This window comes from Mizuhopecten yessoensis, unplaced genomic scaffold, assembly GCF_002113885.1.
Source record: "Mizuhopecten yessoensis strain PY_sf001 unplaced genomic scaffold, ASM211388v2 scaffold10811, whole genome shotgun sequence".
Lineage (NCBI taxonomy): Eukaryota > Metazoa > Mollusca > Bivalvia > Pectinida > Pectinidae > Mizuhopecten > Mizuhopecten yessoensis.
Genome location: NW_018408733.1, coordinates 303,876 through 331,407, shown reverse-complemented (window position 1 = coordinate 331,407; position 27,532 = coordinate 303,876). Strand labels below are relative to the sequence as shown.

At 35.1% G+C, this 27,532-nt stretch overlaps 1 protein-coding gene and 1 long non-coding RNA gene across 2 annotated transcripts in view; one reads left to right on the top strand and one right to left on the bottom strand.

Annotated features, from left to right (window-relative positions):
* The window catches only part of LOC110462602 (thioredoxin-like protein 1), a 20,682-nt gene extending 4,651 nt beyond the window's left edge, over positions 1–16,031 (bottom strand). The window contains exons 1-7 of the mRNA XM_021516624.1: positions 15,854–16,031; positions 13,520–13,616; positions 11,690–11,860; positions 9,498–9,620; positions 3,538–3,604; positions 3,158–3,251; positions 1,311–1,389 (exon numbers count right to left, since the gene is read on the bottom strand). Coding sequence (XP_021372299.1) covers positions 1,311–1,389; positions 3,158–3,251; positions 3,538–3,604; positions 9,498–9,620; positions 11,690–11,860; positions 13,520–13,616; positions 15,854–15,951 — 729 coding nt within the window. The 5' untranslated portion in view covers positions 15,952–16,031. The remainder of the gene's footprint in view (positions 1–1,310; positions 1,390–3,157; positions 3,252–3,537; positions 3,605–9,497; positions 9,621–11,689; positions 11,861–13,519; positions 13,617–15,853) is intronic.
* A 4,102-nt stretch (positions 16,032–20,133) lies between these two features.
* Positions 20,134–27,130, top strand: LOC110462600. The gene is made up of 4 exons (XR_002464302.1): positions 20,134–20,236; positions 22,092–22,192; positions 22,956–23,032; positions 23,324–27,130. It is a non-coding gene; the product is annotated as an uncharacterized LOC110462600 (long non-coding RNA).
* Positions 27,131–27,532: the final 402 nt, after the last annotated feature.

The following is a 27,532-nucleotide window of genomic DNA, read 5'->3' as shown; positions in this document are numbered from 1 at the left end:
TAAGAGCCCACCTGTGATAAGAGCCCACCTGTGTTAAGAGCCCACCTGTGATAAGAGCCCACCTGTGTTAAGAGCCCACCTGTGTTAAGAGCCCACCTGTGTTAAGAGCCCACCTGTGATAAGAGCCCACCTGTGTTAAGAGACCACCTGTGATAAGAGACCACCTGTGTTAAGAGATCACTTTGAATGTTACTCATTACAGAAGTTTCAAAGATTTATCTATTTAACATAGCATATATTTATCATTCAGAAATTTTACGAAGCATATATTTATCATTCAGACATTTTACGAAGCATATATTTATCATTCAGACATTTTACGAAGCGTAGTTTATCATTCAGACATTTTTTCGAAGCCTAGATTTATCATTCGGACATTTTACGAAGCATAGATTTATCATTCAGACATTTTACGAAGCGTAGATTTATCATTCAGACATTTAACAAAGCATAGATTTATCATTCAGACATTTTATGAAGCGTAGATTTATCATTCAGACATTTTACGAAGCGTAGATTTATCATTCAGACATTTTACAAAGCATAGATTTATCATTCAGACATTTTACGAAGCGTAGATTTATCATTCAGACATTTTACGAAGCGTAGATTTATCATTCAGACATTTTACAAAGCATAGATTTATCATTCAGACATTTTACGAAGCGTAGATTTATCATTCAGACATTTTACAAAGCATAGATTTATCATTCAGACATTTTACGAAGCGTAGATTTATCTTTTACTTACCGTTATACTCTGGACATTCAGACATTTTACGAAGCGTAGATTTATCTTTTACTTACCGTTATACTCTGGACATTCTGATATTTGACGTATCGTAGATTTATCTTTTACTTACCGTTATACTCTGGACATTCAGACATTTTACGAAGCGTAGATTTATCTTTTACTTACCGTTATACTCTGGACATTCTGATATTTGACGTATCGTAGATTTATCTTTTACTTACCGTTATACTCTGGACATTCTGATATTTGACGTATCGTAGATTTATCTTTTACTTACCGTTATACTCTGGACATTCTGATATTTGACGTATCGTAGATTTATCTTTTACTTACCGTTATACTCTGGACATTCTGATATTTGACGTATCGTAGATTTATCTTTTACTTACCGTTATACTCTGGACATTCTGATATTTGACGTATCGTAGATTTATCTTTTACTTACCGTTATACTCTGGACATTCTGATATTTGACGTATCGTAGATTTATCTTTTACTTACCGTTATACTCTGGACATTCTGATATTTGACGTATCGTAGATTTATCTTTTACTTACCGTTATACTCTGGACATTCTGATATTTGACGTATCGTAGATTTATTAGAGTGCCTTCCATCACATCCTCTGGGGTAAGTCTAGAACACCAAACGAAACAAAATTTACATCGAGTACATATATTATCAATAAGATAATTTTGTAATTCCTATCCAACGACTATATACACTTATTGCCCTGGTGTGAGGGAGTCCTGGAGAGTTGTTTGCCCCGAGATAAATCATGTTTCCTGAGGGCTCGAGGGAAACATGATTTATCGAGGGGAACAACTCTTCAGGTCTCCCTCATACCAGGGCAATAACTGTTTTATTATTCCAAAATCCCATCTGTGGAGTCTGTGTTATATACATATAACAAAATACATTAACATTAGGCAATGTAACGAGCCCCGGTGTTGTCACTGTTGTGACTTACCGGTTAGGGTTAGGGTTAGGGTTAGGGTTATTTCGTTAGGTCTGGTAGCATATTCATAGTACAAATACCTATCACTGTCGGTGTTTTGATTTGGCATCACATTAAACAAAAATTATAGCCCTTCGCAGCCATTGTTGATCTTTGTGGTGTTGTCCAGAACACTTCGGGCATTAGAGAGTCTTACAAAGGGAGACAACTCATCCGATAATGTGTGAGGGGTTCCAAGAGGAATAATCGTCGGGGTAAATGGATCGTGTGAGGGAGACTCGATGTTTTATAATCCTATCATGTGATGAGTTTAAACCAATCAGACACGCGGTAAAATTGATTAGGAATAATAATAGAGGTTGTGTTTTTTCACAGGTTCCTATTTTCACAGTAACCATTTTTACCACAAATACAACCCATGAAATAAGTAGGAAATTAATCTGTCCTGACAAGTGGTTTAATTTATATGCCTTGTCTAAAAGACTTGAAATCCGTAAAAAAATAGATCCCACCTAATCGACCAATTAAGCAAACAGGTGAAATTTACACGTAGAATAATTTGATTATTTTAAATGAATTTGAAATTTTGTTATTATTATTGTCATTGCATTATAAAATGTTCCTTAATAAAACAAAGTAAACAAGAGGCCCATGGGCCTAAACGGTCACCTGAGTCCTACAGTATTTATTTTTGTGGTTGAAATATGTACCAATTTGAGTACAAAATAGTTAAGTATAACGTTAACTTAAGTTTGTCAGGACCATGAGCTGATCATTCATAGACCGGGTTTCAGTTAAATCGGCCTATTAGAACTTGTTTTTAAGTATGAAATAGTTTTTCAAAATGGCAGCCGTGGCGGCCGTATTGGATTTCTGATTGACTCGAAAATACAACACTTTGTTAGGACCATGGGTCGATCATTCCTACAAAGTTTCAGTTCAATCGGCCCAGTAGAACTTGACTTTAAGTTTGAAATAGTTTTTCAAAATGGCGGCCGTGGCGGCCATACTGGATTTCTGGTCGACCCGAAAAATAACAACACTTGGTCAGGGAGATGTCAGTAGCCTTCCCATGAAATATTAACGAAATCCCTTTGCCAGTATTTCAGCTTAAGTTGAAAATGTAAAATGTTAACGGACGACGAAGGACGAAGACGGATAGCAATAGGTCACTTGAGCTAAAGCTAAAAATCTAGAACTACTTTGCACTGCACGTTAATGACTATACTATGAGTCAGCTGAAAACAAATAATTGTGTTTAATGGGTTTTTTCAACTTATGAATATTATGTAATCAATAGAATATAAAGGCCCGTGTCATATCAAATTATTGAAACTTGTTTGTTAAATTCAATATGACATGTAAGATCCTCTATTTCCACAGTAGACAAATCCTCACATCAACCCAACATGGGGTCAATAATTGTATGAAGTTTTTAACGCTTACTCTAACGTCTGTGTTGGTTCCATGTTTTCAGCTTTGTCAAAGTCCAAGGTATTCGGAAGATTTTGGAAAATCTTAACAGTTTTGGGTCCATTTTCTGTAAAATGAATTCATAAATCATTATCAATATTCAGTTACTGCTAATATCGTGAACAAGTATATAAGAAACAAGTGTTTTGACCAAAACAAAAGGCCCAATTTAATAAAGGGGCATAACTCCAATAAAAAGTGCACACCTACCTATTGTGCTGATCACGTGTGCCGAAAAAAAATATACCATCAAATAACAATTTTCGTGTATTTTTTTCTGAAAAATTCTTTGTATGAAAATTTCCAGGAAAACAGATTTTTAATTGAGGGCAAAAAATTGTTGAAAATGTTACCTGCAGGTCCATAGATTTTCAGGGAATGTAACTTTACACTCTGGTTGAACTCAACATTGATTATCAGCTGGAAGATAAAAAAAAAACTAATGATATATAAATGTTATGTTACAGAAACAATGTATTTCAGCTATACACTGAAGAGGATGTCAATCAACTTGCCAATTAGTAATGGCTTGTTTGTTTGTTTGTTTGATTTTGTTTAACGTCCTATTAACAGCTAAGGTCATTTAAGGACGGCCTCCCCTGTGTGCAAGATGTATGCGTGTAGTGTATGCGTGTGTGTTTTTGGAGGCTGCGATATGTTCGTGTTTGTCTCCTTGTGATAGCGCGGAACTGATGCCGACTTTATAGTGCTACCTCACTGAAACATACTGCCGAAGACACCCAGCAGGACCCCCCACCCGGTCACATTATACTGACAACGGGCGAACCAGTCGTCCCACTCCTAATTTGCTGAGCGTTAAGCAGGAGTAGAAACTACCATTTTTAAAGACTAATTGGTATGTCTTGGCCAGGGGACAGAACCCAAAGCCTTCCTCACAGGGGCGAACGCTCAACAAATGGCCAAAAGTAAGGCATTGTCGAGGGAGACATTAGGAATGGAAATTGGTTTAAAAACATAATCGATTTTTTTGGTTTTTAATCTGAGGAAGTAGTGAACCGATCAAGGATCAATTGCATAATCGGTTTATAATTTTATGGGAATGATCACCAAAAGAAGGTCGAACACTACTGTTACATCAATAAACAGAGTTGTTTACTATACACTACTGTTACATCAATAGACAGAGTTGTTTACTATACACTACTGTTACATTAATAGACAGAGTTGTTTACTATACACTACTCTTACATCAATAGACAGAATTGTTAACTATACACTTCTGTTACATCAATAGACAGAATTGTTTACTATACACTACTGTTACATCAATAGACAGAGTTGTTCACTATACACTACTGTTACATCAATAGACAGAGTTGTTTACTATACACTACTGTTACATCAATAGACAGAGTTGTTCACTATACACTACTGTTACATCAATAGACAGAGTTGTTTACTATACACTACTGTTACATCAATAGACAGAGTTGTTTACTATACACTACTGTTACATCAATAGACAGAGTTGTTTACTATACACTACTGTTACATCAATAGACAGAGTTGTTTACTATACACTACTGTTACATCAATAGACAGAGTTGTTTACTATACACTACTGTTACATCAATAGACAGAGTTGTTTACTATACACTACTGTTACATCAATAGACAGAGTTGTTTACTATACACTACTGTTACATCAATAGACAGAGTTGTTTACTATACACTACTGTTACATCAATAGACAGAGTTGTTTACTATACACTACTGTTACATCAATAGACAGAGTTGTTTACTATACACTACTGTTACATCAATAGACAGAGTTGTTTACTATACACTACTGTTACATCAATAGACAGAGTTGTTTACTATACACTACTGTTACATCAATAGACAGAGTTGTTTACTATACACTACTGTTACATCAATAGACAGAGTTGTTTACTATACACTACTGTTACATCAATAGACAGAGTTGTTTACTATACACTACTGTTACATCAATAGACAGAGTTGTTTACTATACACTACTGTTACATCAATAGACAGAGTTGTTTACTATACACTACTGTTACATCAATAGACAGAGTTGTTTACTATACACTACTGTTACATCAATAGACAGAGTTGTTTACTATACACTACTGTTACATCAATAGACAGAGTTGTTTACTATACACTACTGTTACATCAATAGACAGAGTTGTTTACTATACACTACTGTTACATCAATAGACAGAGTTGTTTACTATACACTACTGTTACATCAATAGACAGAGTTGTTTACTATACACTACTGTTACATCAATAGACAGAGTTGTTTACTATACACTACTGTTACATCAATAGACAGAGTTGTTTACTATACACTACTGTTACATCAATAGACAGAGTTGTTTACTATACACTACTGTTACATCAATAGACAGAGTTGTTTACTATACACTACTGTTACATCAATAGACAGAGTTGTTTACTATACACTACTGTTACATCAATAGACAGAGTTGTTTACTATACACTACTGTTACATCAATAGACAGAGTTGTTTACTATACACTACTGTTACATCAATAGACAGAGTTGTTTACTATACACTACTGTTACATCAATAGACAGAGTTGTTTACTATACACTACTGTTACATCAATAGACAGAGTTGTTTACTATACACTACTGTTACATCAATAGACAGAGTTGTTTACTATACACTACTGTTACATCAATAGACAGAGTTGTTTACTATACACTACTGTTACATCAATAGACAGAGTTGTTTACTATACACTACTGTTACATCAATAGACAGAGTTGTTTACTATACACTACTGTTACATCAATAGACAGAGTTGTTTACTATACACTACTGTTACATCAATAGACAGAGTTGTTTACTATACACTACTGTTACATCAATAGACAGAGTTGTTTACTATACACTACTGTTACATCAATAGACAGAGTTGTTTACTATACACTACTGTTACATCAATAGACAGAGTTGTTTACTATACACTACTGTTACATCAATAGACAGAGTTGTTTACTATACACTACTGTTACATCAATAGACAGAGTTGTTTACTATACACTACTGTTACATCAATAGACAGAGTTGTTTACTATACACTACTGTTACATCAATAGACAGAGTTGTTTACTATACACTACTGTTACATCAATAGACAGAGTTGTTTACTATACACTACTGTTACATCAATAGACAGAGTTGTTTACTATACACTACTGTTACATCAATAGACAGAGTTGTTTACTATACACTACTGTTACATCAATAGACAGAGTTGTTTACTATACACTACTGTTACATCAATAGACAGAGTTGTTTACTATACACTACTGTTACATCAATAGACAGAGTTGTTTACTATACACTACTGTTACATCAATAGACAGAGTTGTTTACTATACACTACTGTTACATCAATAGACAGAGTTGTTTACTATACACTACTGTTACATCAATAGACAGAGTTGTTTACTATACACTACTGTTACATCAATAGACAGAGTTGTTTACTATACACTACTGTTACATCAATAGACAGAGTTGTTTACTATACACTACTGTTACATCAATAGACAGAGTTGTTTACTATACACTACTGTTACATCAATAGACAGAGTTGTTTACTATACACTACTGTTACATCAATAGACAGAGTTGTTTACTATACACTACTGTTACATCAATAGACAGAGTTGTTTACTATACACTACTGTTACATCAATAGACAGAGTTGTTTACTATACACTACTGTTACATCAATAGACAGAGTTGTTTACTATACACTACTGTTACATCAATAGACAGAGTTGTTTACTATACACTACTGTTACATCAATAGACAGAGTTGTTTACTATACACTACTGTTACATCAATAGACAGAGTTGTTTACTATACACTACTGTTACATCAATAGACAGAGTTGTTTACTATACACTACTGTTACATCAATAGACAGAGTTGTTTACTATACACTACTGTTACATCAATAGACAGAATTGTTTACTATACACTACTGTTACATCAATAGACAGAATTGTTAACTATACACTACTGTTACATCAATAGACAGAATTGTTTACTATACACTGCTGTTACATCAATAGACAGAGTTGTTTACTATACACTACTGTTACATCAATAAACAGAGTTGTTTACTATACATTATAAGGACTACTCCTTTTAAAAAAGATGGATTTCAAGTAATTGTTGTTATGATATTTTCTCAACTTTTTCATCAATCAAATATAATATATATATATATGAAAATACATGACTTTCAATGCATCCTGTAACTCATTCACCCCTTGAAATTTCATAATGAGCTATTACAACCTTTGAATTGGAAGAGTTCAAATGTGTTTTCAGGGGTAAATGAGTTAAACAGTATACATATGAACTGATAATGTAAATTAACGAATTTGTATTCGGAGAGGGCAAATACGAAAAAAAATGTAGATCAACTTTTGATTAACCCTTTCATCCCTAGACTCTACCATGCATGAGTTCATTATGGTCTATAGTGGTGAAAGGGTTTTTTACCCCTTTCACCCCTAAGTAACTTTAGTAGACTCTACCATACATTTATCTGGGTGAGTCCATTATGGTCTACAGTGGTGAAAGGGTTAAAATCGAATCATCAGCCCATCACTACTGCTATAACTAGAACAGGTCAACATGTACCTGACCAACCCCCGACCCGCACAGTCTATTTTTAGTAACCTTGACCTTAAAAACTTTTTAAACCTTTATCTACACATCAAAGTGCATCACCATGTCAAATTTAACAAAGACCAGTCTTTTGAATTCTACGACATTAGGAACGTATCCCCTACGGTTTATTTTTACAAACAGTAACCTTGACCTTGGAAACTTAAAATCCCTCTTGCTCATCTATATATCACAGTGTATCACCATATCAGATTTCAAAAACAATACACTTTTGGAATTCGAGATTAGGAACATACCCCTCCCCAGTCTATTTTTAGTAACAGTGACCTCGGAAAGATTTTAAACCCCTTTTGGACATCTACATTTCACAGACACTGTATTGTTGTATCATGGTTGTAGATATCGTAACATTATCAGATACTCTTTTGAGGATTTACCCCATTTCGAAAGAAAAAACCCTACAATAATATCCTATAATGACCTTTGCTCCTTACAAACCATTGACCTCTACATAATATCTATCAAAAGAATCAGCTGGAAATAAACACACTACCCATTGTAACAACCTGATCCGAAAATTCTGTTAAACATCATTTTACATTATATTATATAATAATTTTCATTGAAGTTTCCCTTTGAATATGAAAATATTATTTCACAACTTCACGAAAAATTCAATCATATAATATTTCACAACTTTACGAAAATTCCATAAAAAAAAAAATGTATTCATTTATGTACGAATAATGATATCAAATGATGTTTTTCCTATAAGTATCCATTTGAATATGAAAATTCTATTATTTTTCATATAAGTATCTATTTGAATAGGTAAAGTCTATCAAATAATATTTTACCACTTTATACGAAAACCCTAACACTATTAGTAAGTGAACAGGGAGCCATTACAAAACTTTAACCAAAACTGTAACCTGCAGATTTTGGCCAAGATAGTTAAGTCCAAAACATGTAAAAAATTCAAGAAAAAATAAACATTTTCCATTTTCAATTCACAGCATTAATGCTAGACCCCTAAAGAGCCTCTATGCGAAGAATCATCATTCTAACATCATTATTAAGCGAATGGTAAGCAAAACTTTAACCAAAACCTTAACCAAAGGTATAACGGACGGACGGACGCAGACAAAACATATAGTCCGCCCGGTTTCACCGGTAGAGACTTATAATATTCTACAACTTCAATAATATTCTACAACTTTAGAACATACAAAAATTCTATCAAATACTATTTCACAACTTAATACGAAAATACTATCAAATAATATTTTTTTCGGAAACGGATTTATATAAGTTATTTCAACTTGCTTCCGGATCCCATTCCTCTGTACTTTGTATGTTGTTATGTGGTGTCATGCAACTTAATGTGGAATGAAATAAAGTTTATATCAAATAATAATTTTCAATTAACCCTTTCACCACTGTAGACCAAAATGGACTCATCTTGATCAATGCACTGGTAGAGTCTACTAAAGTTACATAGGGGTGAAAGGGTTAAGCATCCACTTGACAATTTCTCATCATTGTCATCATCATCATCATCATCATCATCAAATAGAAGTGCCAGCTCTATCATCAATGTTTCTCCACTCAGTCGGTCAATCAACCTTTTTTTTATTAGTTACCTGTTCATCACAGTCCGACTCCAGGTAGCCTCCCTTGGTTGTGAACGCGTGCACCAGAGGATGGTCATCGGCCTCATTTAGACATTCACAGCCAGACTTGCTGATGAATGCCGCGAGATCCATCTGAACACACGAAAACCCATTAGAGACACAAAAATTGTATCTAACATTATTAAGACGATAATAATAATGTACAGCATTTATATAGTGCCCTATATAATTTGTAGAATTACGCTTTACAATATATGGATAATAGTAATAGTTATAACAGTGAAACAAAAACAAAGGCTTACAATCACTTTTATACATTTAAGCAAGCAATGTGCACATACACACACACAACATGTAATGGAACAAATGAAGGGTGGTATTTACACGACGTCTTTGCAGAGACCCTAAAATGCAGATGTGAAGAGTACCTAAAACAATGTCTAGAATACTGCTGTGTTTTTTGTGAATTGTCTGCTTTGTAATATTGCCAACACACCTGAAAGTAACATGTTTAGGAAATAAAATCTACAACAGTCCAAATATGAAATATCACAATCCAGGCTGGGCCTTTTGGTTATTAAAAAGAAATTAGTTGAAGATTTGTTAAATTCAATTTAACCCCAGAACGGATTTCCCCCAACGTTCATGCACCTGTTGTAACGCCAAACCTGCATACCACCATCCACCATTATATTCCCAAAACAAATGGTTAAAATCACTCTTTTTTGACCTCACGAGATACCGCCAATTTGAGTCGAGGACAGGTATGTCCCAATGACAGGAATGTTATGTACATGTGAACATTGTATTGTTACACGTGACTGCCGACTGACAAGGTTATCAGCTGTATAAGTTTTGCACACTCAACAATTTGATATAATAAATTACAATTTTGAAAAAAAGATTAAGTATAAGTTCAGTGTGTGTGTGAACAGTTGGGTTCAAAACGGTAAACCTGATATACCGCCAAACTCGTTGTACCGCCAAAATCACAGAAGGTGGCGGTATGACGCGGTTTTACTGTATTTGATCTCTGTGACCTTGAAAGTCGGTTACGGTCATTTATTTAAACACACTTTGTAGCCGTTCTTCCCAGCATGCTACAGGCCTAATATCAGTACCCTGGGCCTTTTGGTTATTGAGAAGAAGTTGTTTGAAGATTTTCAGACATTTGACTCCTGTGACCTTGAATATCATTATCCTGGTATTGATAAGAAATTGAATGAAGATTTAAACACATTTGATACCTTCAACCGTGAAAGTCGGTTAAGATTTTAACAAACTTAGTAGCACTTCATACCAGCATGCTACTGGCCAGATATTATCACCCTAGGTTTTACGGCCATTGAAAAGAAGTTGTTTTAAGATTTTAACATATTTGGAGCCTACAACTTGAAATGGGTCAAGGTCATTCATTGGAACAAAATTGGTAGCCGTTCATCCCAGCATGCTACTGCCCAAATATCATCACATTTTGTTTATTGAGAAGAACTTCTTCCGAGTATTTCAAAAACCATTTGATCCAAATGACCTTGAAAGTAGGTCAAGGTCATTTCTTTAAACAAACATGGTAGCCCGTCACTGGCAGGATATCATCACATTTGGTCTTTTGGTTATTGAGAAGTAGTTGTTTAAATATTTTTAAACATTGGACACTGGTAACATTGAAAAAGTGTCAAGGTCATTCATATGAACAACTTTGGTAGCCTTTCATCCCAGTATGCTACTGACCAAATAGCAGCGCCCTGCAAATTTTGGTTGTTCTGGAAAAAGATTAAAATACTTTTCATATATATACCCTAGTGACCTTTAGAGTGGGTCAAATTCACTTACTTGAACAAACTTGGTAGCCCTTCATAACCGTAAGCTAGTGGCCAAATATTATCACCTGGGCATGTTAGTTATTCAGAAGAAATTATTTAAATACATTTGACCCAAGTGATCTTGAAAGAGGGTAAAGGTCATTCATTTGAACAAACTTGGTAGCTCATCATCCTGCAGGCTACTGGCCAAACATAATCACCCTGCATTTTTTTAAGGAAGCACTGTTAAAGTCAAGATCACTCTCCTATATAAACCTTAAACAAATGAATTGTAAAAAATAATTTTTTTTTATCTTCCTACCATTCTTTTTCTCAGAAATGTTACAGGAAACAAGCATGTGTTTTGTTTGGCCTAAATAGGTAACGCTTTGTACTTACATGACCCTTGACGACAGTGTCGTCCTCCCCTTCCTCGGCATTCCCCATGCGCTGTTTGATTTTCTCCTCCAGTTGTACAGGATCTGCCCCCCGTTGAATATCAACTTTTGTTTTGTTCTTGTAAAATTTGAATGTTGGCATGGCAGTTACGCCTTCTTTACTTGCTGTCCCCTGAAAATTACACATAAAATGTCTTTCAGATTTTAAGATTTTCTAACTAGACTCGACTGAAGTACACCCCAGTTTCTATTTTTCGTAATCTTAGGTTGATTTTTTTTTATTTTAACCCTTTCACCACTGTAAACCATAATGGATTCATCCATATCAATACATGGTAGAGTCTACTAAAGTTACATAGGGGTGAAAGGGTTAACCTTTTATTTTTCAAATCAGCATTGAAACTGGTAGAGTTACACACCAAAATCTAGGTGTAATTTACGGTACTAATATAATAGGAAGAAAGTAACAACAGCACATGTCCATTCACTTGGGGCCCCCTTTCATGTATTTGGTTCAACCTGTTGAAACTGTGGAACCTAGAAAAAGAACGACAGGCGCAGATCTGAACCGAGGCTGACCTCAGGAATATTCATGATCAGCACGTGTAGATTGAGGGGTCCAGATGTGCCTGACCGAAACTAAAATGCTGACTTTTGCAGCTATAGTTTGTGCTATTTCTTTAATATAAAACAAGATCAAGCCACATGCAGATATTAAGATACGTTATATATTTTAGTGGTTGCATGAAAGAAGGGAATAGTATTCTTGATACATTGTTATTTATTCTCTGAAACTTGTGCATTTTTTAGCTGTATGCCTACAGTTCGATCCAAGTGGGTTCGTTTATCATGGAATATTTATGCGCCACCTGAAACGTTTCAACCGGGATGTGTGAATGTAACTTTGGGATCGAAAACCTGCAATCCAAGACTTGCTAGCTGGATGCTCTACCGCTGAGCGAAGCAACTTGCCTTTATGTAGAATGCACATACTTTAAACTAATGCAATGTGGGTACCAGATTTTATTTTAGGTTTAATCATTTTTATTAATACTACATGCTTAGCGGCGGGCCCATCAACACAGTAGGTTCTTACTCCTTAGGGCCAACAGCTTTCAGATAGTTTAAAATTGTAGAGACAGTTATTTTTTAGCAAGAGATTTAAAACATTTATTACATACTTGTACTAATAAATACGTTTTTTTTGTATATGCGATACAACACAATTGCTCTTACCCATATCAACCCTCACGGTATCACACCCCAAAAGCCATATCAGCCCCCGCAGTATCACACCCCAAAACCCTATCAGCCCGCAAAACCTGTATCACACCCCTTTTGGATTTTTTTTCGTTTTTCAATATTTCAAAAGAAAATTTTATCATAAGACAGTAGCTTTTATTACAAAGTATGTAATAAACAGAATAAAACATGACTTTTTCCAGAACACAAGAGCTGGTATTGCAGTCTCGGGTTGATACTGGGTGTGATATGGAAAAATGCATGTATTATTCTCTATGTATTGATGTAACGTTATTATGTAAGAAATGTCCTCGAATAAACTCAAGGTCGACGCAATCTAATAACAAGTGTTTTACTGTAAACGGCTCGACAAGCTACACATCGAGGCTGGTCTTCAATTTTAATTTTATACAAATGGATAATGTATGCATGAATGACCCATCCTGAGACGGGTAAGGACAACCTTGTGTCGACGCCTCTCTTTGTAGCGAGGATGCCATTTACCAATTTCAATCCATCAGCAAATACAATGATTCATTCTAGCATACAAATATATATGTTTTGACATTTTAGACTGAAGGTGTCTTACCTGGCATATGTCCACATCGACTTTGAGAAAAACCACATTTTTGTAGGCCTCACTAAGCTCTTCATATTTTTTAGCAATGCCTATACAGGGTCCACACCTATAAAGTATAAAATGCATGATGTATCGTAAAAAAATAAACAATGTACAGATTTGGTTGTTTATGTTTCATGTCCTATATTAACTCATTCACCCCTGAAGACACATTTGAACTCTTCCAATTCAAAGGTTGGAATAGTTCATTATGAAATCTCAGGGGTGAATGAGTTAAAGGGCCCTTCATTAAAACCAATATTTCATTTATTGAATTTACAGGTGTTGTCTGCATTGCCAATTATGTTTCCTTGCTATCCCCCTATTCATAGCCCGTTCCAAATGTCCAGTTTGACCACTTGAATTGTTTGGGAAAGCCATGTTAAAAAAAGGCTTAAAACGTCACGTGACGGTTTTGAAACGAGGCAGTAATCACAGGTGGTCTGACCGAGATGCAAAGTTTCCAAAGGGGCCGTCGGCCAACTTCTAATTACCGCACTATGAAACCAAGGAATATGATTATAAGTCTGTGTTGAAACTTATTGAATCCCCTTTTAATAGCAGTAATTATTCATCATTCATCAGAAGTTAATTGCACACATGTCAATATTCAAAAGAAGAAATAATTGTTGCCATCTCGGCATTATTATTAGGCACCAGGAATATGGGACAAACCTTTCTTTAAAAGAAATATTCACTGGACAAATACCCGTTTTCAAATCTTTTCATAAAGTGCATGTATGCATTGGCAATTATAACAAAGAGAAATGTTTTTGAAATTTCTGTATTATATGTACATGTATACTCTCTTTCCTACTTCCAATGTCTTCATACATGCACTTTAACACTTAGTAAGACATATAAGTCATCAAACACAATAAAATTTTCTGGCAAAGCCAATATTTGTACATGCAGAATATGTGTTAGATATATGGAACATGTTAGATACTTCATAATCATATGTTTTCAATAATTTACACTGAGATGTACCGGGGTAAGCACACTTTCAGTACTGGTCCCATTCAGGTAATACATATTGTCTCGTCTCTTATTATTTTGGATTTTGAATACAAATAGAAATATTTCCATGCTTGATGGTATATCATTCCTATTGTCAGAAACAGAAACCATAGTCCCGGCCGCAGGCGCCAATTTTACAACGTAAACAACTATTTGTTTCCCGTTTTCTATACCTATTCCGATGCTATTTGAAGTCGTAAATTAATCACTTATAGACAAAAAATTGTTGCATGATCATACATTCTTTAAGTCAACATGAAAACATGAACTGTTGACACAATTAACCCTTTCACCCCTATGTAACTTTAGTAGACTCAACCATGCATTGATATGGATGAGTCCATTATGGTCCTCAGTCATATTATCTTGGATCGTCAGTTTGATGTTCTTATATCTTGCATGTGGATATTTTTTCTTCTTCTTCTTCAGTATTATAATAAAATCATACCATATTACTGGACCCGGGAGTATTATAAAACCTAATTGTAAATATAATATAGCACACATTGTATATCTCATTTGACCCCCATACAGAGATTGACATCGGCCTCAAGCTCGTGCCGAACTCTGTATGATTAGCTGGAAGCACAGTCATTTCCACCTTAACATAACCAGCCAATCAACAAGATATGTTTCGGCATGTTGCTGACATCAACCTCATGAATATACCACCAGTGGCTCTATGACTACGAAAAACTTTAAAACTAGGAAATGGCGTGTTTTTGGAAGAAACAGAGATCATTTCCGTGGAAGGAGAATACATTTTACGTGCATATAGAAGGATTTTAGAAGAAAAATTATTCATCCTTCTAAATGTACTAAGCATTTTTCCGTACATCAACTAGAAATGTGGTTTTTGATGCAAGAAACTTAGGTGGGGTTGATTTTTCAACATCGAGAGCTTTTCACCCTTTCTGGTGTACTCTTTCAGGGTGGCATTTTTACCAAAAACTGATCTAAACCCCTAAAACATGTATTATTACTCTGAATACCTTAGTTTAGATCCAAATATAGCTGTAACAAATTCTCAGGTCCCTGTGCTCAAGATAGCAAAGTATGAAAGTTTGTTGAACATTCTTAATTTTATTTAATGTGCTTGGGGAATCTTCTATTTCATTTATCCACCAGTCTTTTTGTACAAATATAGCCTTAATCTAAAGTAAGTGTAAGGAATTATCAGTACTACACTAATCAGAAAATTCTAGATTCTACATGTAGATCCCACGCATTGTACGAGACCGTTAGATCGATCAAGCACACGTTGAATGAATATGTCTTGTTTACCATGTTGCGAAGAAATCGACAACAACCAGCTTAGAGCCCGCATTTGTCAGTTCCACGTCAAACTGAGAATCTTCTTCGATTGTTTTCACTAACGACATGATCACTGTTTGTGGTGGTGATTTCGCACTTTCTTTACCGGCGGAAAGAGAAAACGGTAAATACCGGAAGTGGCAGACTAATCCGCAGATTTAAAACCGGAGAATTACAAATATATCCGGAAATATATTATCATTCGGGTTATATGTTGTTGTTTTTTTTATCAATTTATGATTTATTAATTAAAAGACGGGAATTTTCCGACATTGATATCGTTGCATTTATTTTACCTTGCTACGTTGACTATCTATAAAACACAAATGAATAGATATATCTTTGTATCTGTAATTTGCCTTGATAAATCACCAATTGTATATATACAGACTTAAACTTACTCGCCTTTTACAAGTGTATGAAAATTAACCTGTTTTACCTGATTAACTCAAGTAAGTGTTACCTGATGAACTCAACTAAGTGTTACCTGATGAACTCTAGATCTGCTGATTGTTATCTGATAAACTCAACTAAGTGTCACCTGCTTAACTCAATCACAACTAAGTGTCTCCTGATAGCTCAACATTGTCACCTGATGAACTCAACTAAATATCTCCTGATGAACTCAACTACAATGCAAGTGTCTTCTGCTGAACTCAACTAAGTGTCACCTTAACTCAATTAACTGTTAAATAATTATCTCTGCTTAGTGTCACCTGATTAACCCAACTAAGTGTTATCTAATTAACTCAACTAAGTGTCACCTGATGAACTCAAGTAAGTGTTACCTGATGAACTCAACTAAATGTCTCATAATGAACTCAATTAGTGTTACCTGATGAACGCTGCTGATTGTCATCTTATAAACTCTACTAAGTGTCACCTGCTTAACTCAATTACAACTAAGTGTCTCCTGATAGCTCAACATTGTCACCTGATGAACTCAACTAAATACCTCCTGATGAACTCAACTACAATGCAAGTGTCTTCTGCCGAACTCAACTAAGTGTCACCTTAACTCAATTAAGTGTTACATAATTAACTCTGCTAAGTGTCACCAGTGATTAACTCAGCTGAGTGTTACCTAATTAACCTGACTAAGTGTCACCTGATGAACTCAAGTAAGTGTCACCTGATGAACTCAACTAAATATCTCCTGATGAACTCAACTACAATGCAAGTGTCTTCTGGTGAACTCAACTAAATGTCACCTTAACTCAATTAAATGTTACATAATTAACTCTTAGTTTTACCTAATCAACTCAGCTTAGTGTCTCCTGATTAACTTAGCAGAGTGTCACATGACAAACTTAACTAAGTGTCACATGTTGAACTCAGCTGAGTGCCACATGATTAACTCAACTAAGTCTTACCTAATTAATTCAGCTGAGTGTCACATGATTAATTCAAATAAGTGTCCCCTGGTGCACTCAACTAAGTGTTTCATAATTAACTTAACTCAACTGTCTCCAGATTAACTCAACTAAGTGTTTCCTGATTAACTCACTTAGTGTCACCTGATTAACTCAACTAAATACCTCCTGATGAACTAAACTACAATGCAAGTGTCTTCTGCCGAACTCAACTAAGTGTCACCGTAACTCAATTAAGTGTTACATAATTAGCTCTGCTAAGTGTCACCAGTGATTAACTCAGCTCAGTGTTACCTAATTAACCTGACTAAGTGTCCCCTGATGAACTCAAGTAAGTGTCACCTGATGAACTCATCTAAGTGTCACCTGATGAACTCAAGTAAGCGTCACCTGATGAACTCAAGTAAGCGTCACCTGATGAACTCAAGTAAGCGTCACCTGATGAACTCAAGTAAGTGTCACCTGATGAACTCAAGTAAGCGTCACCTGATGAACTCAACTAAGTGTTACCTGATGAGCTCAACTAAATGTCCTATGATGAACTCAATTAGTGTTACCTGATGAACTTGCTGATTGTCATCTAATGAACTCTACTAAGTGTCACCTGCTTAACTCAATTACAACTAAGTGTCTCCTGATAGCTCGACATTGTCACCTGATGAACTCAACTAAATATCTCCTGATGAACTCAACTACAATGCAAGTGTCTACTGCCGAACTCAACTAAGTGTCACCGTAACTCAATTAAGTGTTACATAATTAACTCTGCTGAGTGTCACCAGTGATTAACTCAGCTGAGTGTTTCCTAATTAACCTGACTAAGTGTCACCTGATGAACTCAAGTAAGTGTTACCTGATGAACTCAACTAAATGTCCTATGATGAACTCAATTAGTGTTACCTGATGAACGCTGCTGATTGTCATCTTATAAACTCTACTAAGTGTCACCTGCCTAACTCAATTACACCTAAGTGTCTCCTGATAGCTCAACATTGTCGCCTGATGAACTCAACTAAATCCCTCCTGATGAACTCAACTACAATGCAAGTGTCTTCTGCCGAAGTCAACTAAGTGTCACCTTAACTCAATTAAGTGTGACATAATTAACTCTGCTAAGTGTCACCAGTGATTAACTCAGCTGAGTGTTTCCTAATTAACCTGACTAAGTGTCCCCTGATGAACTCAAGTAAGTGTCACCTGATGAACTCAAGTAAGTGTCACCTGATGAACTCAAGTAAGCGTCACCTGATGAACTCAACTAAGTGTTTCCTGATGAACTCAACTAAATGTCCTATGATGAACTCAATTAGTGTTCCCTGATGAACTTGCTGATTGTCAACTAATAAACTCTACTCAGTGTCACCTGCTTAACTCAATTACAACTAAGTGTCTCCTGATAGCTCAACATTGTCACCTGATGAACTCAACTAAATTCCTCCTGATGAACTCAACTACAATGCAAGTGTCTTCTGACGAACTCAACTAAGTGTCACCTTAACTCAATTAAGTGTTACATAATTAGCTCTGCTAAGTGTCACCAGTGATTAACTCAGCTGAGTGTTTCCTAATTAACCTGACTAAGTGTCCCCTGATGAACTCAAGTAAGTGTCGCCTGATGAACTCAACTAAGTGTTACCTGATGAGCTCAACTAAATGTCCTATGATGAACTCAATTAGTGTTCCCTGATGAACTTGCTGATTGTCAACTAATAAACTCTACTCAGTGTCACCTGCTTAACTCAATTACAACTAAGTGTCTCCTGATAGCTCAACATTGTCGCCTGATGAACTCAACTAAGTGTTTCCTGATGAACTCAACTAAATGTCCTATGATGAACTCAATTAGTGTTCCCTGATGAACTTGCTGATTGTCAACTAATAAACTCTACTCAGTGTCACCTGCTTAACTCAATTACACCTAAGTGTCTCCTGATAGCTCAACATTGTCACCTGATTAACTCAACTAAGTGTCACCTGATTAACTCAACTGTTCCAGATTAACTCAACTAAGTGTTTCCTGATTAACTCAACTAAGTGTCACCTGATTAACTCAACTAAGTGTCACCTGATTAACTCTGATTAACTCAACTAAGTGTCACTTGATTAACTCAACCGTCTCCAGATTAACTCAACTAAGTGTCACCTGATGACTCTGCTGAGTGTCATATGCATATCTCCTGATTAACTCAAATCAATGTTACCTGAACTTTTAACTTAGTGTTCTCTGATTAACTCAACTATGTGTCTCCTGATGGACTCAAATGTTTCCTGATGAACTCAACCAAATATTTCCTGAACTTAAATTTCTTCTTGTGAACTCAAGTAGTATGTATGTCATTAAGTACACCACGGACTTAGTCTAATTCCGTGATCAATTAATATATCCACTTGGTTATGTTTTCAACAGTGACTGCCCTTTACTATCTGTCAAGTATAACCACGGAATTAGATTAGATCTAAGTCTGTGGTATAACCTACAAAAAAAACTCATGTACCTATTTTTTGAAAGAGATTGTATTGTCTGTCTGTATATGAGGTTTTCTAGTCACTGGAAGACATTCTTTCGACACTCTAGTAGGTCTTATCAGAGACGTATAATAATAATTGTATTTCACGTCTCTGGTCTAATCAAATGGTACATATATATTTGTTAATTGTAATCGGCAAGAAGTACTATAGCATTGCTGTATTGAATCTATGAAACCTTTCATTCAATATATATAATATTATCGGGGTATGTTTTATTATACCTGTTTAAAACCCTGTTATGTTCAATGCCAATAATGTGTTTTGGTCAATTGTGATCGCATGGTGGTATTTAGTAGGTCCCTTTATTATCCGGTTGATACTCTTTCCCTGAACAAAATTCAGGGGGAGATTACTCATACTGCATCAACGCTATGGCGGACACCAGCGAAAATCCAAACGTCACCCCTTCTATCACCATATCAAGAGATATTTCTGTCGCAATTCAAACATGGTGAGCACTTTTATTTCATATCTGCATACATTTCTGTGTTTCCCTTTAAATGTTTTAATGATCAACTTATATTAATGCACAGATCATCGGAAAATTGGTTCCACAGCACCAGATTCTGTCACAGGGGCTCGGGTTCGGGATACTTTCGGGAAACAATCAATCTTATACACACCAGTAAATAACAGCAACACTTTTTATCTTGTGTTTATACCGAGGTATACACTCTTTTTTTTATACCTCGGTACCCTCAAAACACCACAGATGACACTTAAATAATATTCAGTTAATATTATAATGTAGTAACCTAATTTTCTGAAAACGCAAAATAGATGGAAATAATCAGAACCTTAAAAAAACAAGTATAAATTTAGCACATCAAACAATATCCTCTTAAATTAGAGCAAATGCACTTATCAAATACAAAATAAACATAGGCTACCTATGTCAAATAATGTGGAAAGAGTGAGAAAAATACCATTTTATATAACAAATATTGATCTTCTGTGAATAGGCAAACGGTAAACTTGTTTGCAGGGGAAGTAACTCAAATACGTATAGTTAATATTACTAGCGTCACTATAACTATCCAATTAACGGGAAACATCATTATGTAACATAATGTCAGGTAGCAGAAATATAAATATCTCTGTATATTTAATGTTTTTGTGTGTTTTTTGGGGGTCTTTTTGTGTGTTTTTGAGTAAATAGTGCTGCCGGATTCTGACCGCTGGGGTCAGTTTAAAATCACTCAATTTACAATGACACCTACAGCTGAACTATTGAAAGACACCATTACATGCCCAGTTTCTGTGCCCATCCTTTTGTAAAAAGAGAAAGAGAAATCCAACGACCAAACTGTGGTTTGAACCCGGGACCTTCCAAAATCGAGACGGCCGCTCAACCTGTCGCTGACGATCGACCCAGTATTCGCTCAGACGACATCGTTAAGCTAGCTAGTAGCTATATATAGCTTGCGGTGATCATGTATAGTATTTTTTTCTACTAATGTATGCTGTACAGAAGCGTACTAATTAAATATAATTTGACTTCCGGTTGATAGATATTTACAATACAAGTTCATTTCCTTACTGGTAGGGTTGGAGTATTCAGCTCCCATTGTTTGCTCCTCTCCTTTACAATTTGATGGTTAAAAACATGTGATCCTTAATCATTCACCCCTGAAATTTCATTATGACCTATTCCAACCTTTGAATTGGTGGAGTTCAAATGTGTCTTCAGGGGTGAATGAGTTAAAAGCATGGTCAGTGCCAAGCAGTCAAATCGTTACATTGTTCACTTTTGGACTTACAGTAAAAAGATGGCTTGAATTTTGTCAGGTGATGTTTCCAGTGGCTGTTGACCTGTAACTTAAAGGTGTTGATCATGAGCGTTGGAGATATTTCTGCCTCCTCTGTTAGAGAGTTCCACAGATTTATCACTCTGTTGCTGTAGAAATTACCATATTTGTTCAGTCTGCATGGTCATTTGAATAGTTTCCTGGAGTTCCCCTGGTTTGGGTCTCACTTAAAAGCGTCTTCAAGTGACAACAAGCGTCGCCAGACAAAATCTTTAAAAATACTGAATAAAGTAAGCGACATCGGTAAGCTTGTTGTCGGTTGAAGACGCTTTTAAGTGAGACCGCCTGGTTCGGTTGTTTTCAGCTTCTTTGAATAGTTTGCCCTTGTCGAGAATGTCCATCTTGTTACATATTTTATACGCTCGTATTAGGTCATCACCTTCCCTTCTATATTCTAGAGTAGTTCCCCAATTCTTAAGACATTGGCGACATTCCCAAAATGGTGACAAAAAGCCCTGATGTGATATACATTTGTATTTGATGATATTTTGGTTTCAGCTTTGAATGACCTTTGAGCAAAGGCTGGTATGATGGAGTCCGCAAAACAATTTTGCAGGAGGCCCCAGAAGCCAGAGTTGAGGCTTATTCGGGATGACAGAGTAAGCAGAGTGAATTTAGGAAGGGGGGAATATAACCTGAGTATTTCTAGCACATATAGTGTGCAATAAGTCCAGGGTCCGTATTCATGTAATTGTTCTCATGCTCAAGTATGGAATTTGTGCTCAAGCCTAATTTCTTTTTCCTGTTACAAATTCATAAAAAAATGTTCTTTTTTCAATGATTTGGAAAAACATTGAAGAGACTTAAGGTCAAAAACTATTTCCAAAGTTTACATTTGACTTTTTGATCGGTTGACAAGATTTAAGCGAGTTACAGTAAAAACTGAGTTGAGCACAGAATCCATGATTGAGCATGAGAACAGTTTCATGAAAATAGACCCAGGGGGGCCAATAAATAGTCTCGGATTCGGAGTCAAAGTAGATGGGTGGGCTTATTAAGGGACAATGAAAACCCTTTTTGTTTTTTTTTTTTTTTAATTTCAAGAGATAAGAGTGAGCTTATTATCAATCATTGGCCAATTGCTGGATAAATATAAAATAAAAAAAGTTAAAGGGGCCAACACATAATCTCGGACTCAAAGTCAGAGAAGATGGGGGGGGGGGGGGGGGGGGGGGGTGTGTGCTTATTACAGGACAACAACAAAAAAAATTGCATTTTTTTTGGCATTTTTTTTAATTGCAAGAGAAATGGGTGGACTTATTACCAGTCATTGGCTTATTGCCAGATGAATATTAAAAAAAAAAATTTGATCCAATCAAGTTGAATAATATTATATTTATAATATTCCCGTTGTCTTTTCAGGTTTGTTTGAGGTAACAATCAACAACAAACTTATTTTCTCGAAGGCAAAACTGGGAAGTTATCCGAGGAGAACAGATGTAAGCAAGAGTTTGGTTCAATTTTAGATCAAATTTATATTAACTCATTCACCCCTGAAGACACATTTGAACTCTTCCAATTCAAAGGTTGGAATAGTTCATTATGAAATTTCAGGGGTGAATGAGTAAAAAGATTTTAATTTCCCATACTTCACTAGCCGGGAAAATGTAAAGCTACATTATCAGTACTAAATTAAAATTTATAAAACATTCCTTATTCTATGAATGTTAGGTATAGCAATGTGCATGAATTATGCATTTTTGTAAATGCATTCTATTTTTTTTTTACAGATAAGAAAGGCTATAAGACAGGTGAATAATGGAGAAGAAGCAGAGGAAATAACCACGACTGCTAGTAATTCCTGCTGCACTTTGTTGTAAATGGGAGGGGTTTATGGGTCAGTGGGAGGGGTTAATGGGTCAGTGGGAGGGGTTTATGGGTCAATGGGAGAGGTTTATGGGTCAGTGGGAGGAGCATACTGTCAATGGGAGGGGCACACTGTAAGTGGGAGGGGCAATGGCTCTAGCGACCACAGAAAATATCTAAAAAACAAAGAGCCCAAAGAGCACACTTACATATAATACTTTGCATCATGGGAATGTATTATGTGTTTGTTATGTATACAAACATTGTACAAACAAAGATAGATATTTTATTATGTTTTATACTTGTGGTGTGGTACTATCTATTGATGTATAAGATTTTTTTGACTTATAAACATGGCAGTATTCATACCCAGAAAAATGATGACTGACATTTAAACGGAAATTATTTCGAGTGTTGGTTTGATGTGTCGTCTGAGGAAGAGTATGCCATGTGATAACTTGAAGAAATCAAAATAATGTAACAAATGTATTTAGCAAATACTATGTATTTTTTTTTTCTATTTTGAGTTATAAACCTGTCTATATAACACCAGCTATTCAACTTCTCCTCGATACTCGGGGGGGTACTGGGTTGGAATTGTTGTGTAAACTACACTTTTCTAACGAAACCTGTTTTTAAAGCATATATAAATGCTAAACACAAACTTTATTTTATCTTGGTAATCCAAACTAATTCAGTATTACAGTTTAGTGGCAATTTAACCCTTTCACCCCCATGTAACTGTAGTAAACTCTTCTTTGCTTGGATCTGGATGAGTCCATTATGGTCTACAGTGGTGAAAGGGGTTAATCAAAATACATCAAAGATTGATAATCTCAATATAATGCATTTATTATATAAAAAAAATACTCATACTGCAATGCAAGTTACACAACTGTAACTGAATTAGACATAACTTTACAAATTTTTCGTATAGGTCGACACCTCCATTGTCTAGGTATATTTTGTAGCTCAAACGGTTGGTGTGATAGTACAATAGGAGTGTTTAAGTTCATTGTTCCAATTCCCGTCCAACTCTGCTGAATTTTTATACTCAGAATTCTGTTGGTGATAATTTCGCTTATTTTGTCTTTATTATTTCTTCAAAAAGTCCGACACGGTATGATTTTTTTTATCAGAAATAATTTATCAAAGCTACTGTGTCATGCCGGAAAAAAGTGTCCAACCCATAGTTACAGAGTTTTGCAGTGGTACGGGGATTTTAAAGTCTATCTTTTTTAAAGATACTTTTTTAACTGCAATCCAAAATGGCAGCCATGCAGTATAACACTGATAGTGTGTTGTAGATAGCACACTACCTTTTTATCAGGACAGCTCGGGTTCGTTTTCCGATCTGATATAATATGGTACAGGTCAGCTGCTTGACCATGCAAAATTTTCTCGGGTTATTCCGCTTTCATTCAACTTTGAAAACCACCTGCATGCTACCACCCGGGCCAACAAGACTGATAAGCATAAGTCGATAACTTGTTTCATAATTGTTGTAGAATAAATACGAAAAGTGTATACATTGACTCTTTCCAATGATGCTTAGGAATTTTAGAAACTGTCTATAATTCACATCTTGTACATTATCAATTTTAGGGGTTATTTTGTTGGACAATATCATGGATGTTTATATGTATTACAGTTAATTAATCCTTTAAACACTGGAAACCATAATGGACTCATCCATATCAATGCATGGTAGAGTCTACTAAAGTTACATAGGGGCGAAAGGGTTAAAATCATTTTTGTTGTCCTTGGAAACGCGATTAGATTGACATTCTTTGTTTGTTACACTGAAAACAACTGTTCCGCATTATAAGACATGTTTTTATAGTAAATGGAAACTTTTTAAAAAATATCATTCGCACCACAAAGTTTGATATATGTGTAAATCAATTACAAAACTTCAGATTCTAGACAAAAGAAATATCTTAAAACTGAACCAATGTTGCGTAATTGTTAGATGACCTCATAATGCAGTATCATGGAAATAGTGCCGAAATTGATCTTGAACTTTTTGATATTGTCAATCAATTATAGAAAAAATGGACAACAGCATCATCAAACCTCATATTCAGTGTTTAGTTTCCTCATTAATAGCATTTTCTTGTTTCTGGCATAATATTTAGTATGTTTCCTAAGTGTGATAAATGACTCGTAGATTGAATCCCATAAGTATACAAGGCGCCGTCCTATTTTTCTGTTACCTTTTGCCGTCTTTCACATTTTTATTTTCGATTTTCCATGCTGTCTCTGTCTACATTTCAATGTTATGTTATCTTCAATAATATTGTGTCATTAATAACTCATTCATCCCTGAAATTTCATAATGAACTATTCCAACCTTTGAATTGGAAGGGTTCAAATGGGTCTTCAGGAGTGAATGAGTTAAGGAAAAGTGTCCTTGATGTTTAGAATATATATCAGTCGACTGTCTGTGAACCTTAGTTTATATTGTATGATATCAAATTAAAATTATTATATATATGCATTGGTATATTAAATCAATATAAATTTTATATATTTACCTTTTTTGCTGTGATATCATAAGCTGTATTTATATTTATATACTGTATCTATTTTTACACAATATGAACCTGTATCATTTAACCCTTTCACCCCTATGTAACTTCAGTAAACTCTTCCATGCATTGATTTGGATGAGTCCATTATGGTCTACAGTGGTGAAAGGGTTAATCATCTATCTACTATCATACTTTTAGTATTTTGTTTACTTCATGGTTTACAACAAAAGTGCCATAATGTTCTATTTTGGGATATTTCATCCAATGAAATATTCACCTTTCACGGGTAGAAACTAAAAGGAAATCCAATTTTATATAATCTTTATTTGATTTTTGAAGTTATTCATAAAATGAAATACTGTTGAAGTAAAACATTTCACGTTGTGGAAATGTTTTTTATACAAGTGATCTAGATTATAGATAAATGGAATATGTATAGTTTCCAGATTTATTGCCACTGCGAAAATTTCCACATCTTGATCACTTTAACTCATTCATCCCTGAAGACACATTTGAACCCTTCCAATTCAAAGGTTGGAATAGTTCATTTTGAAATTTTAGGGGTGAATGAGTTAATGTGTGACAATGCAAACATTTCCAACTGCAAAAATTTTCCCTTTTACAGTAATTGTTAAGTGAGGAAACAACATTATTTGTTTCACCTCAACTCAGATTCAAAGTGTCATCACAATGGATCTTTTTATATATATGATAAATATGACCAGTTTGTGATAGTATTATACACAGTATTATTACGAATTACGGACTTTTGTTGAGGTCATTATGTGGTTATATGGACCTGAAAAGGATATATATTGACAGAGAACAACTCGAGCCAAATACAAGTGTTCAGGTCCATATAACCCCATACATTGACCATAATAAAATTTTGAGGTTAATACAAGTCAAACTTTTCTGGTACATATACCCACATATACACCTCAACGGAAGTCCATAATTGTTAAATGATAGCGACATTTAATGTAACAAGATAATGTGATACACATACAATGCAATACAAAAAGTGATAATGAATATTTTTTATGGACTGGAGACCACCGAAATACTCCCATTATTGAAACTATATCTAACAATCTTTTATTGGATAATGTGATTAACATTCATATCATTTACCTAATTTCTTTGTCTTTGCATTAGATTTTAATAAAAAAAAAAAAAAAAAAATACGTGAAATTTTGCAGTCTTTTGTTTGTTTTTAGCTCTACTGCTCCAAATAACCAGAGAGCTTATCCTTGTTGCTTGTCCGTCTTCTGTCTTGTATACTTCTTCCTTTAAAATTTTACTCCTTCTAAAGAACTGATCAGATTACAGCTAAATTTGCAATGTACCATCCTTGGGACTAGGAAATAACATTTTTATGTTCCCTGAAATATTTTTGGGGGGAGGCATTCATAGTTGCCGCTTTGTCCGTTCGTCCATCTGTCGCTCCGTACTTTTCGTGTTCGGAGCATAACCTTACCCACATTTAAGCTAGGATCATGAAACTTGGTGTGTTCATCAGTCATACTAAGCTGATGTGCACTGTGCCAAATTAAGGGCCGACAACCACTTATTTACAGAGTTATTGCCCTTTGCTAA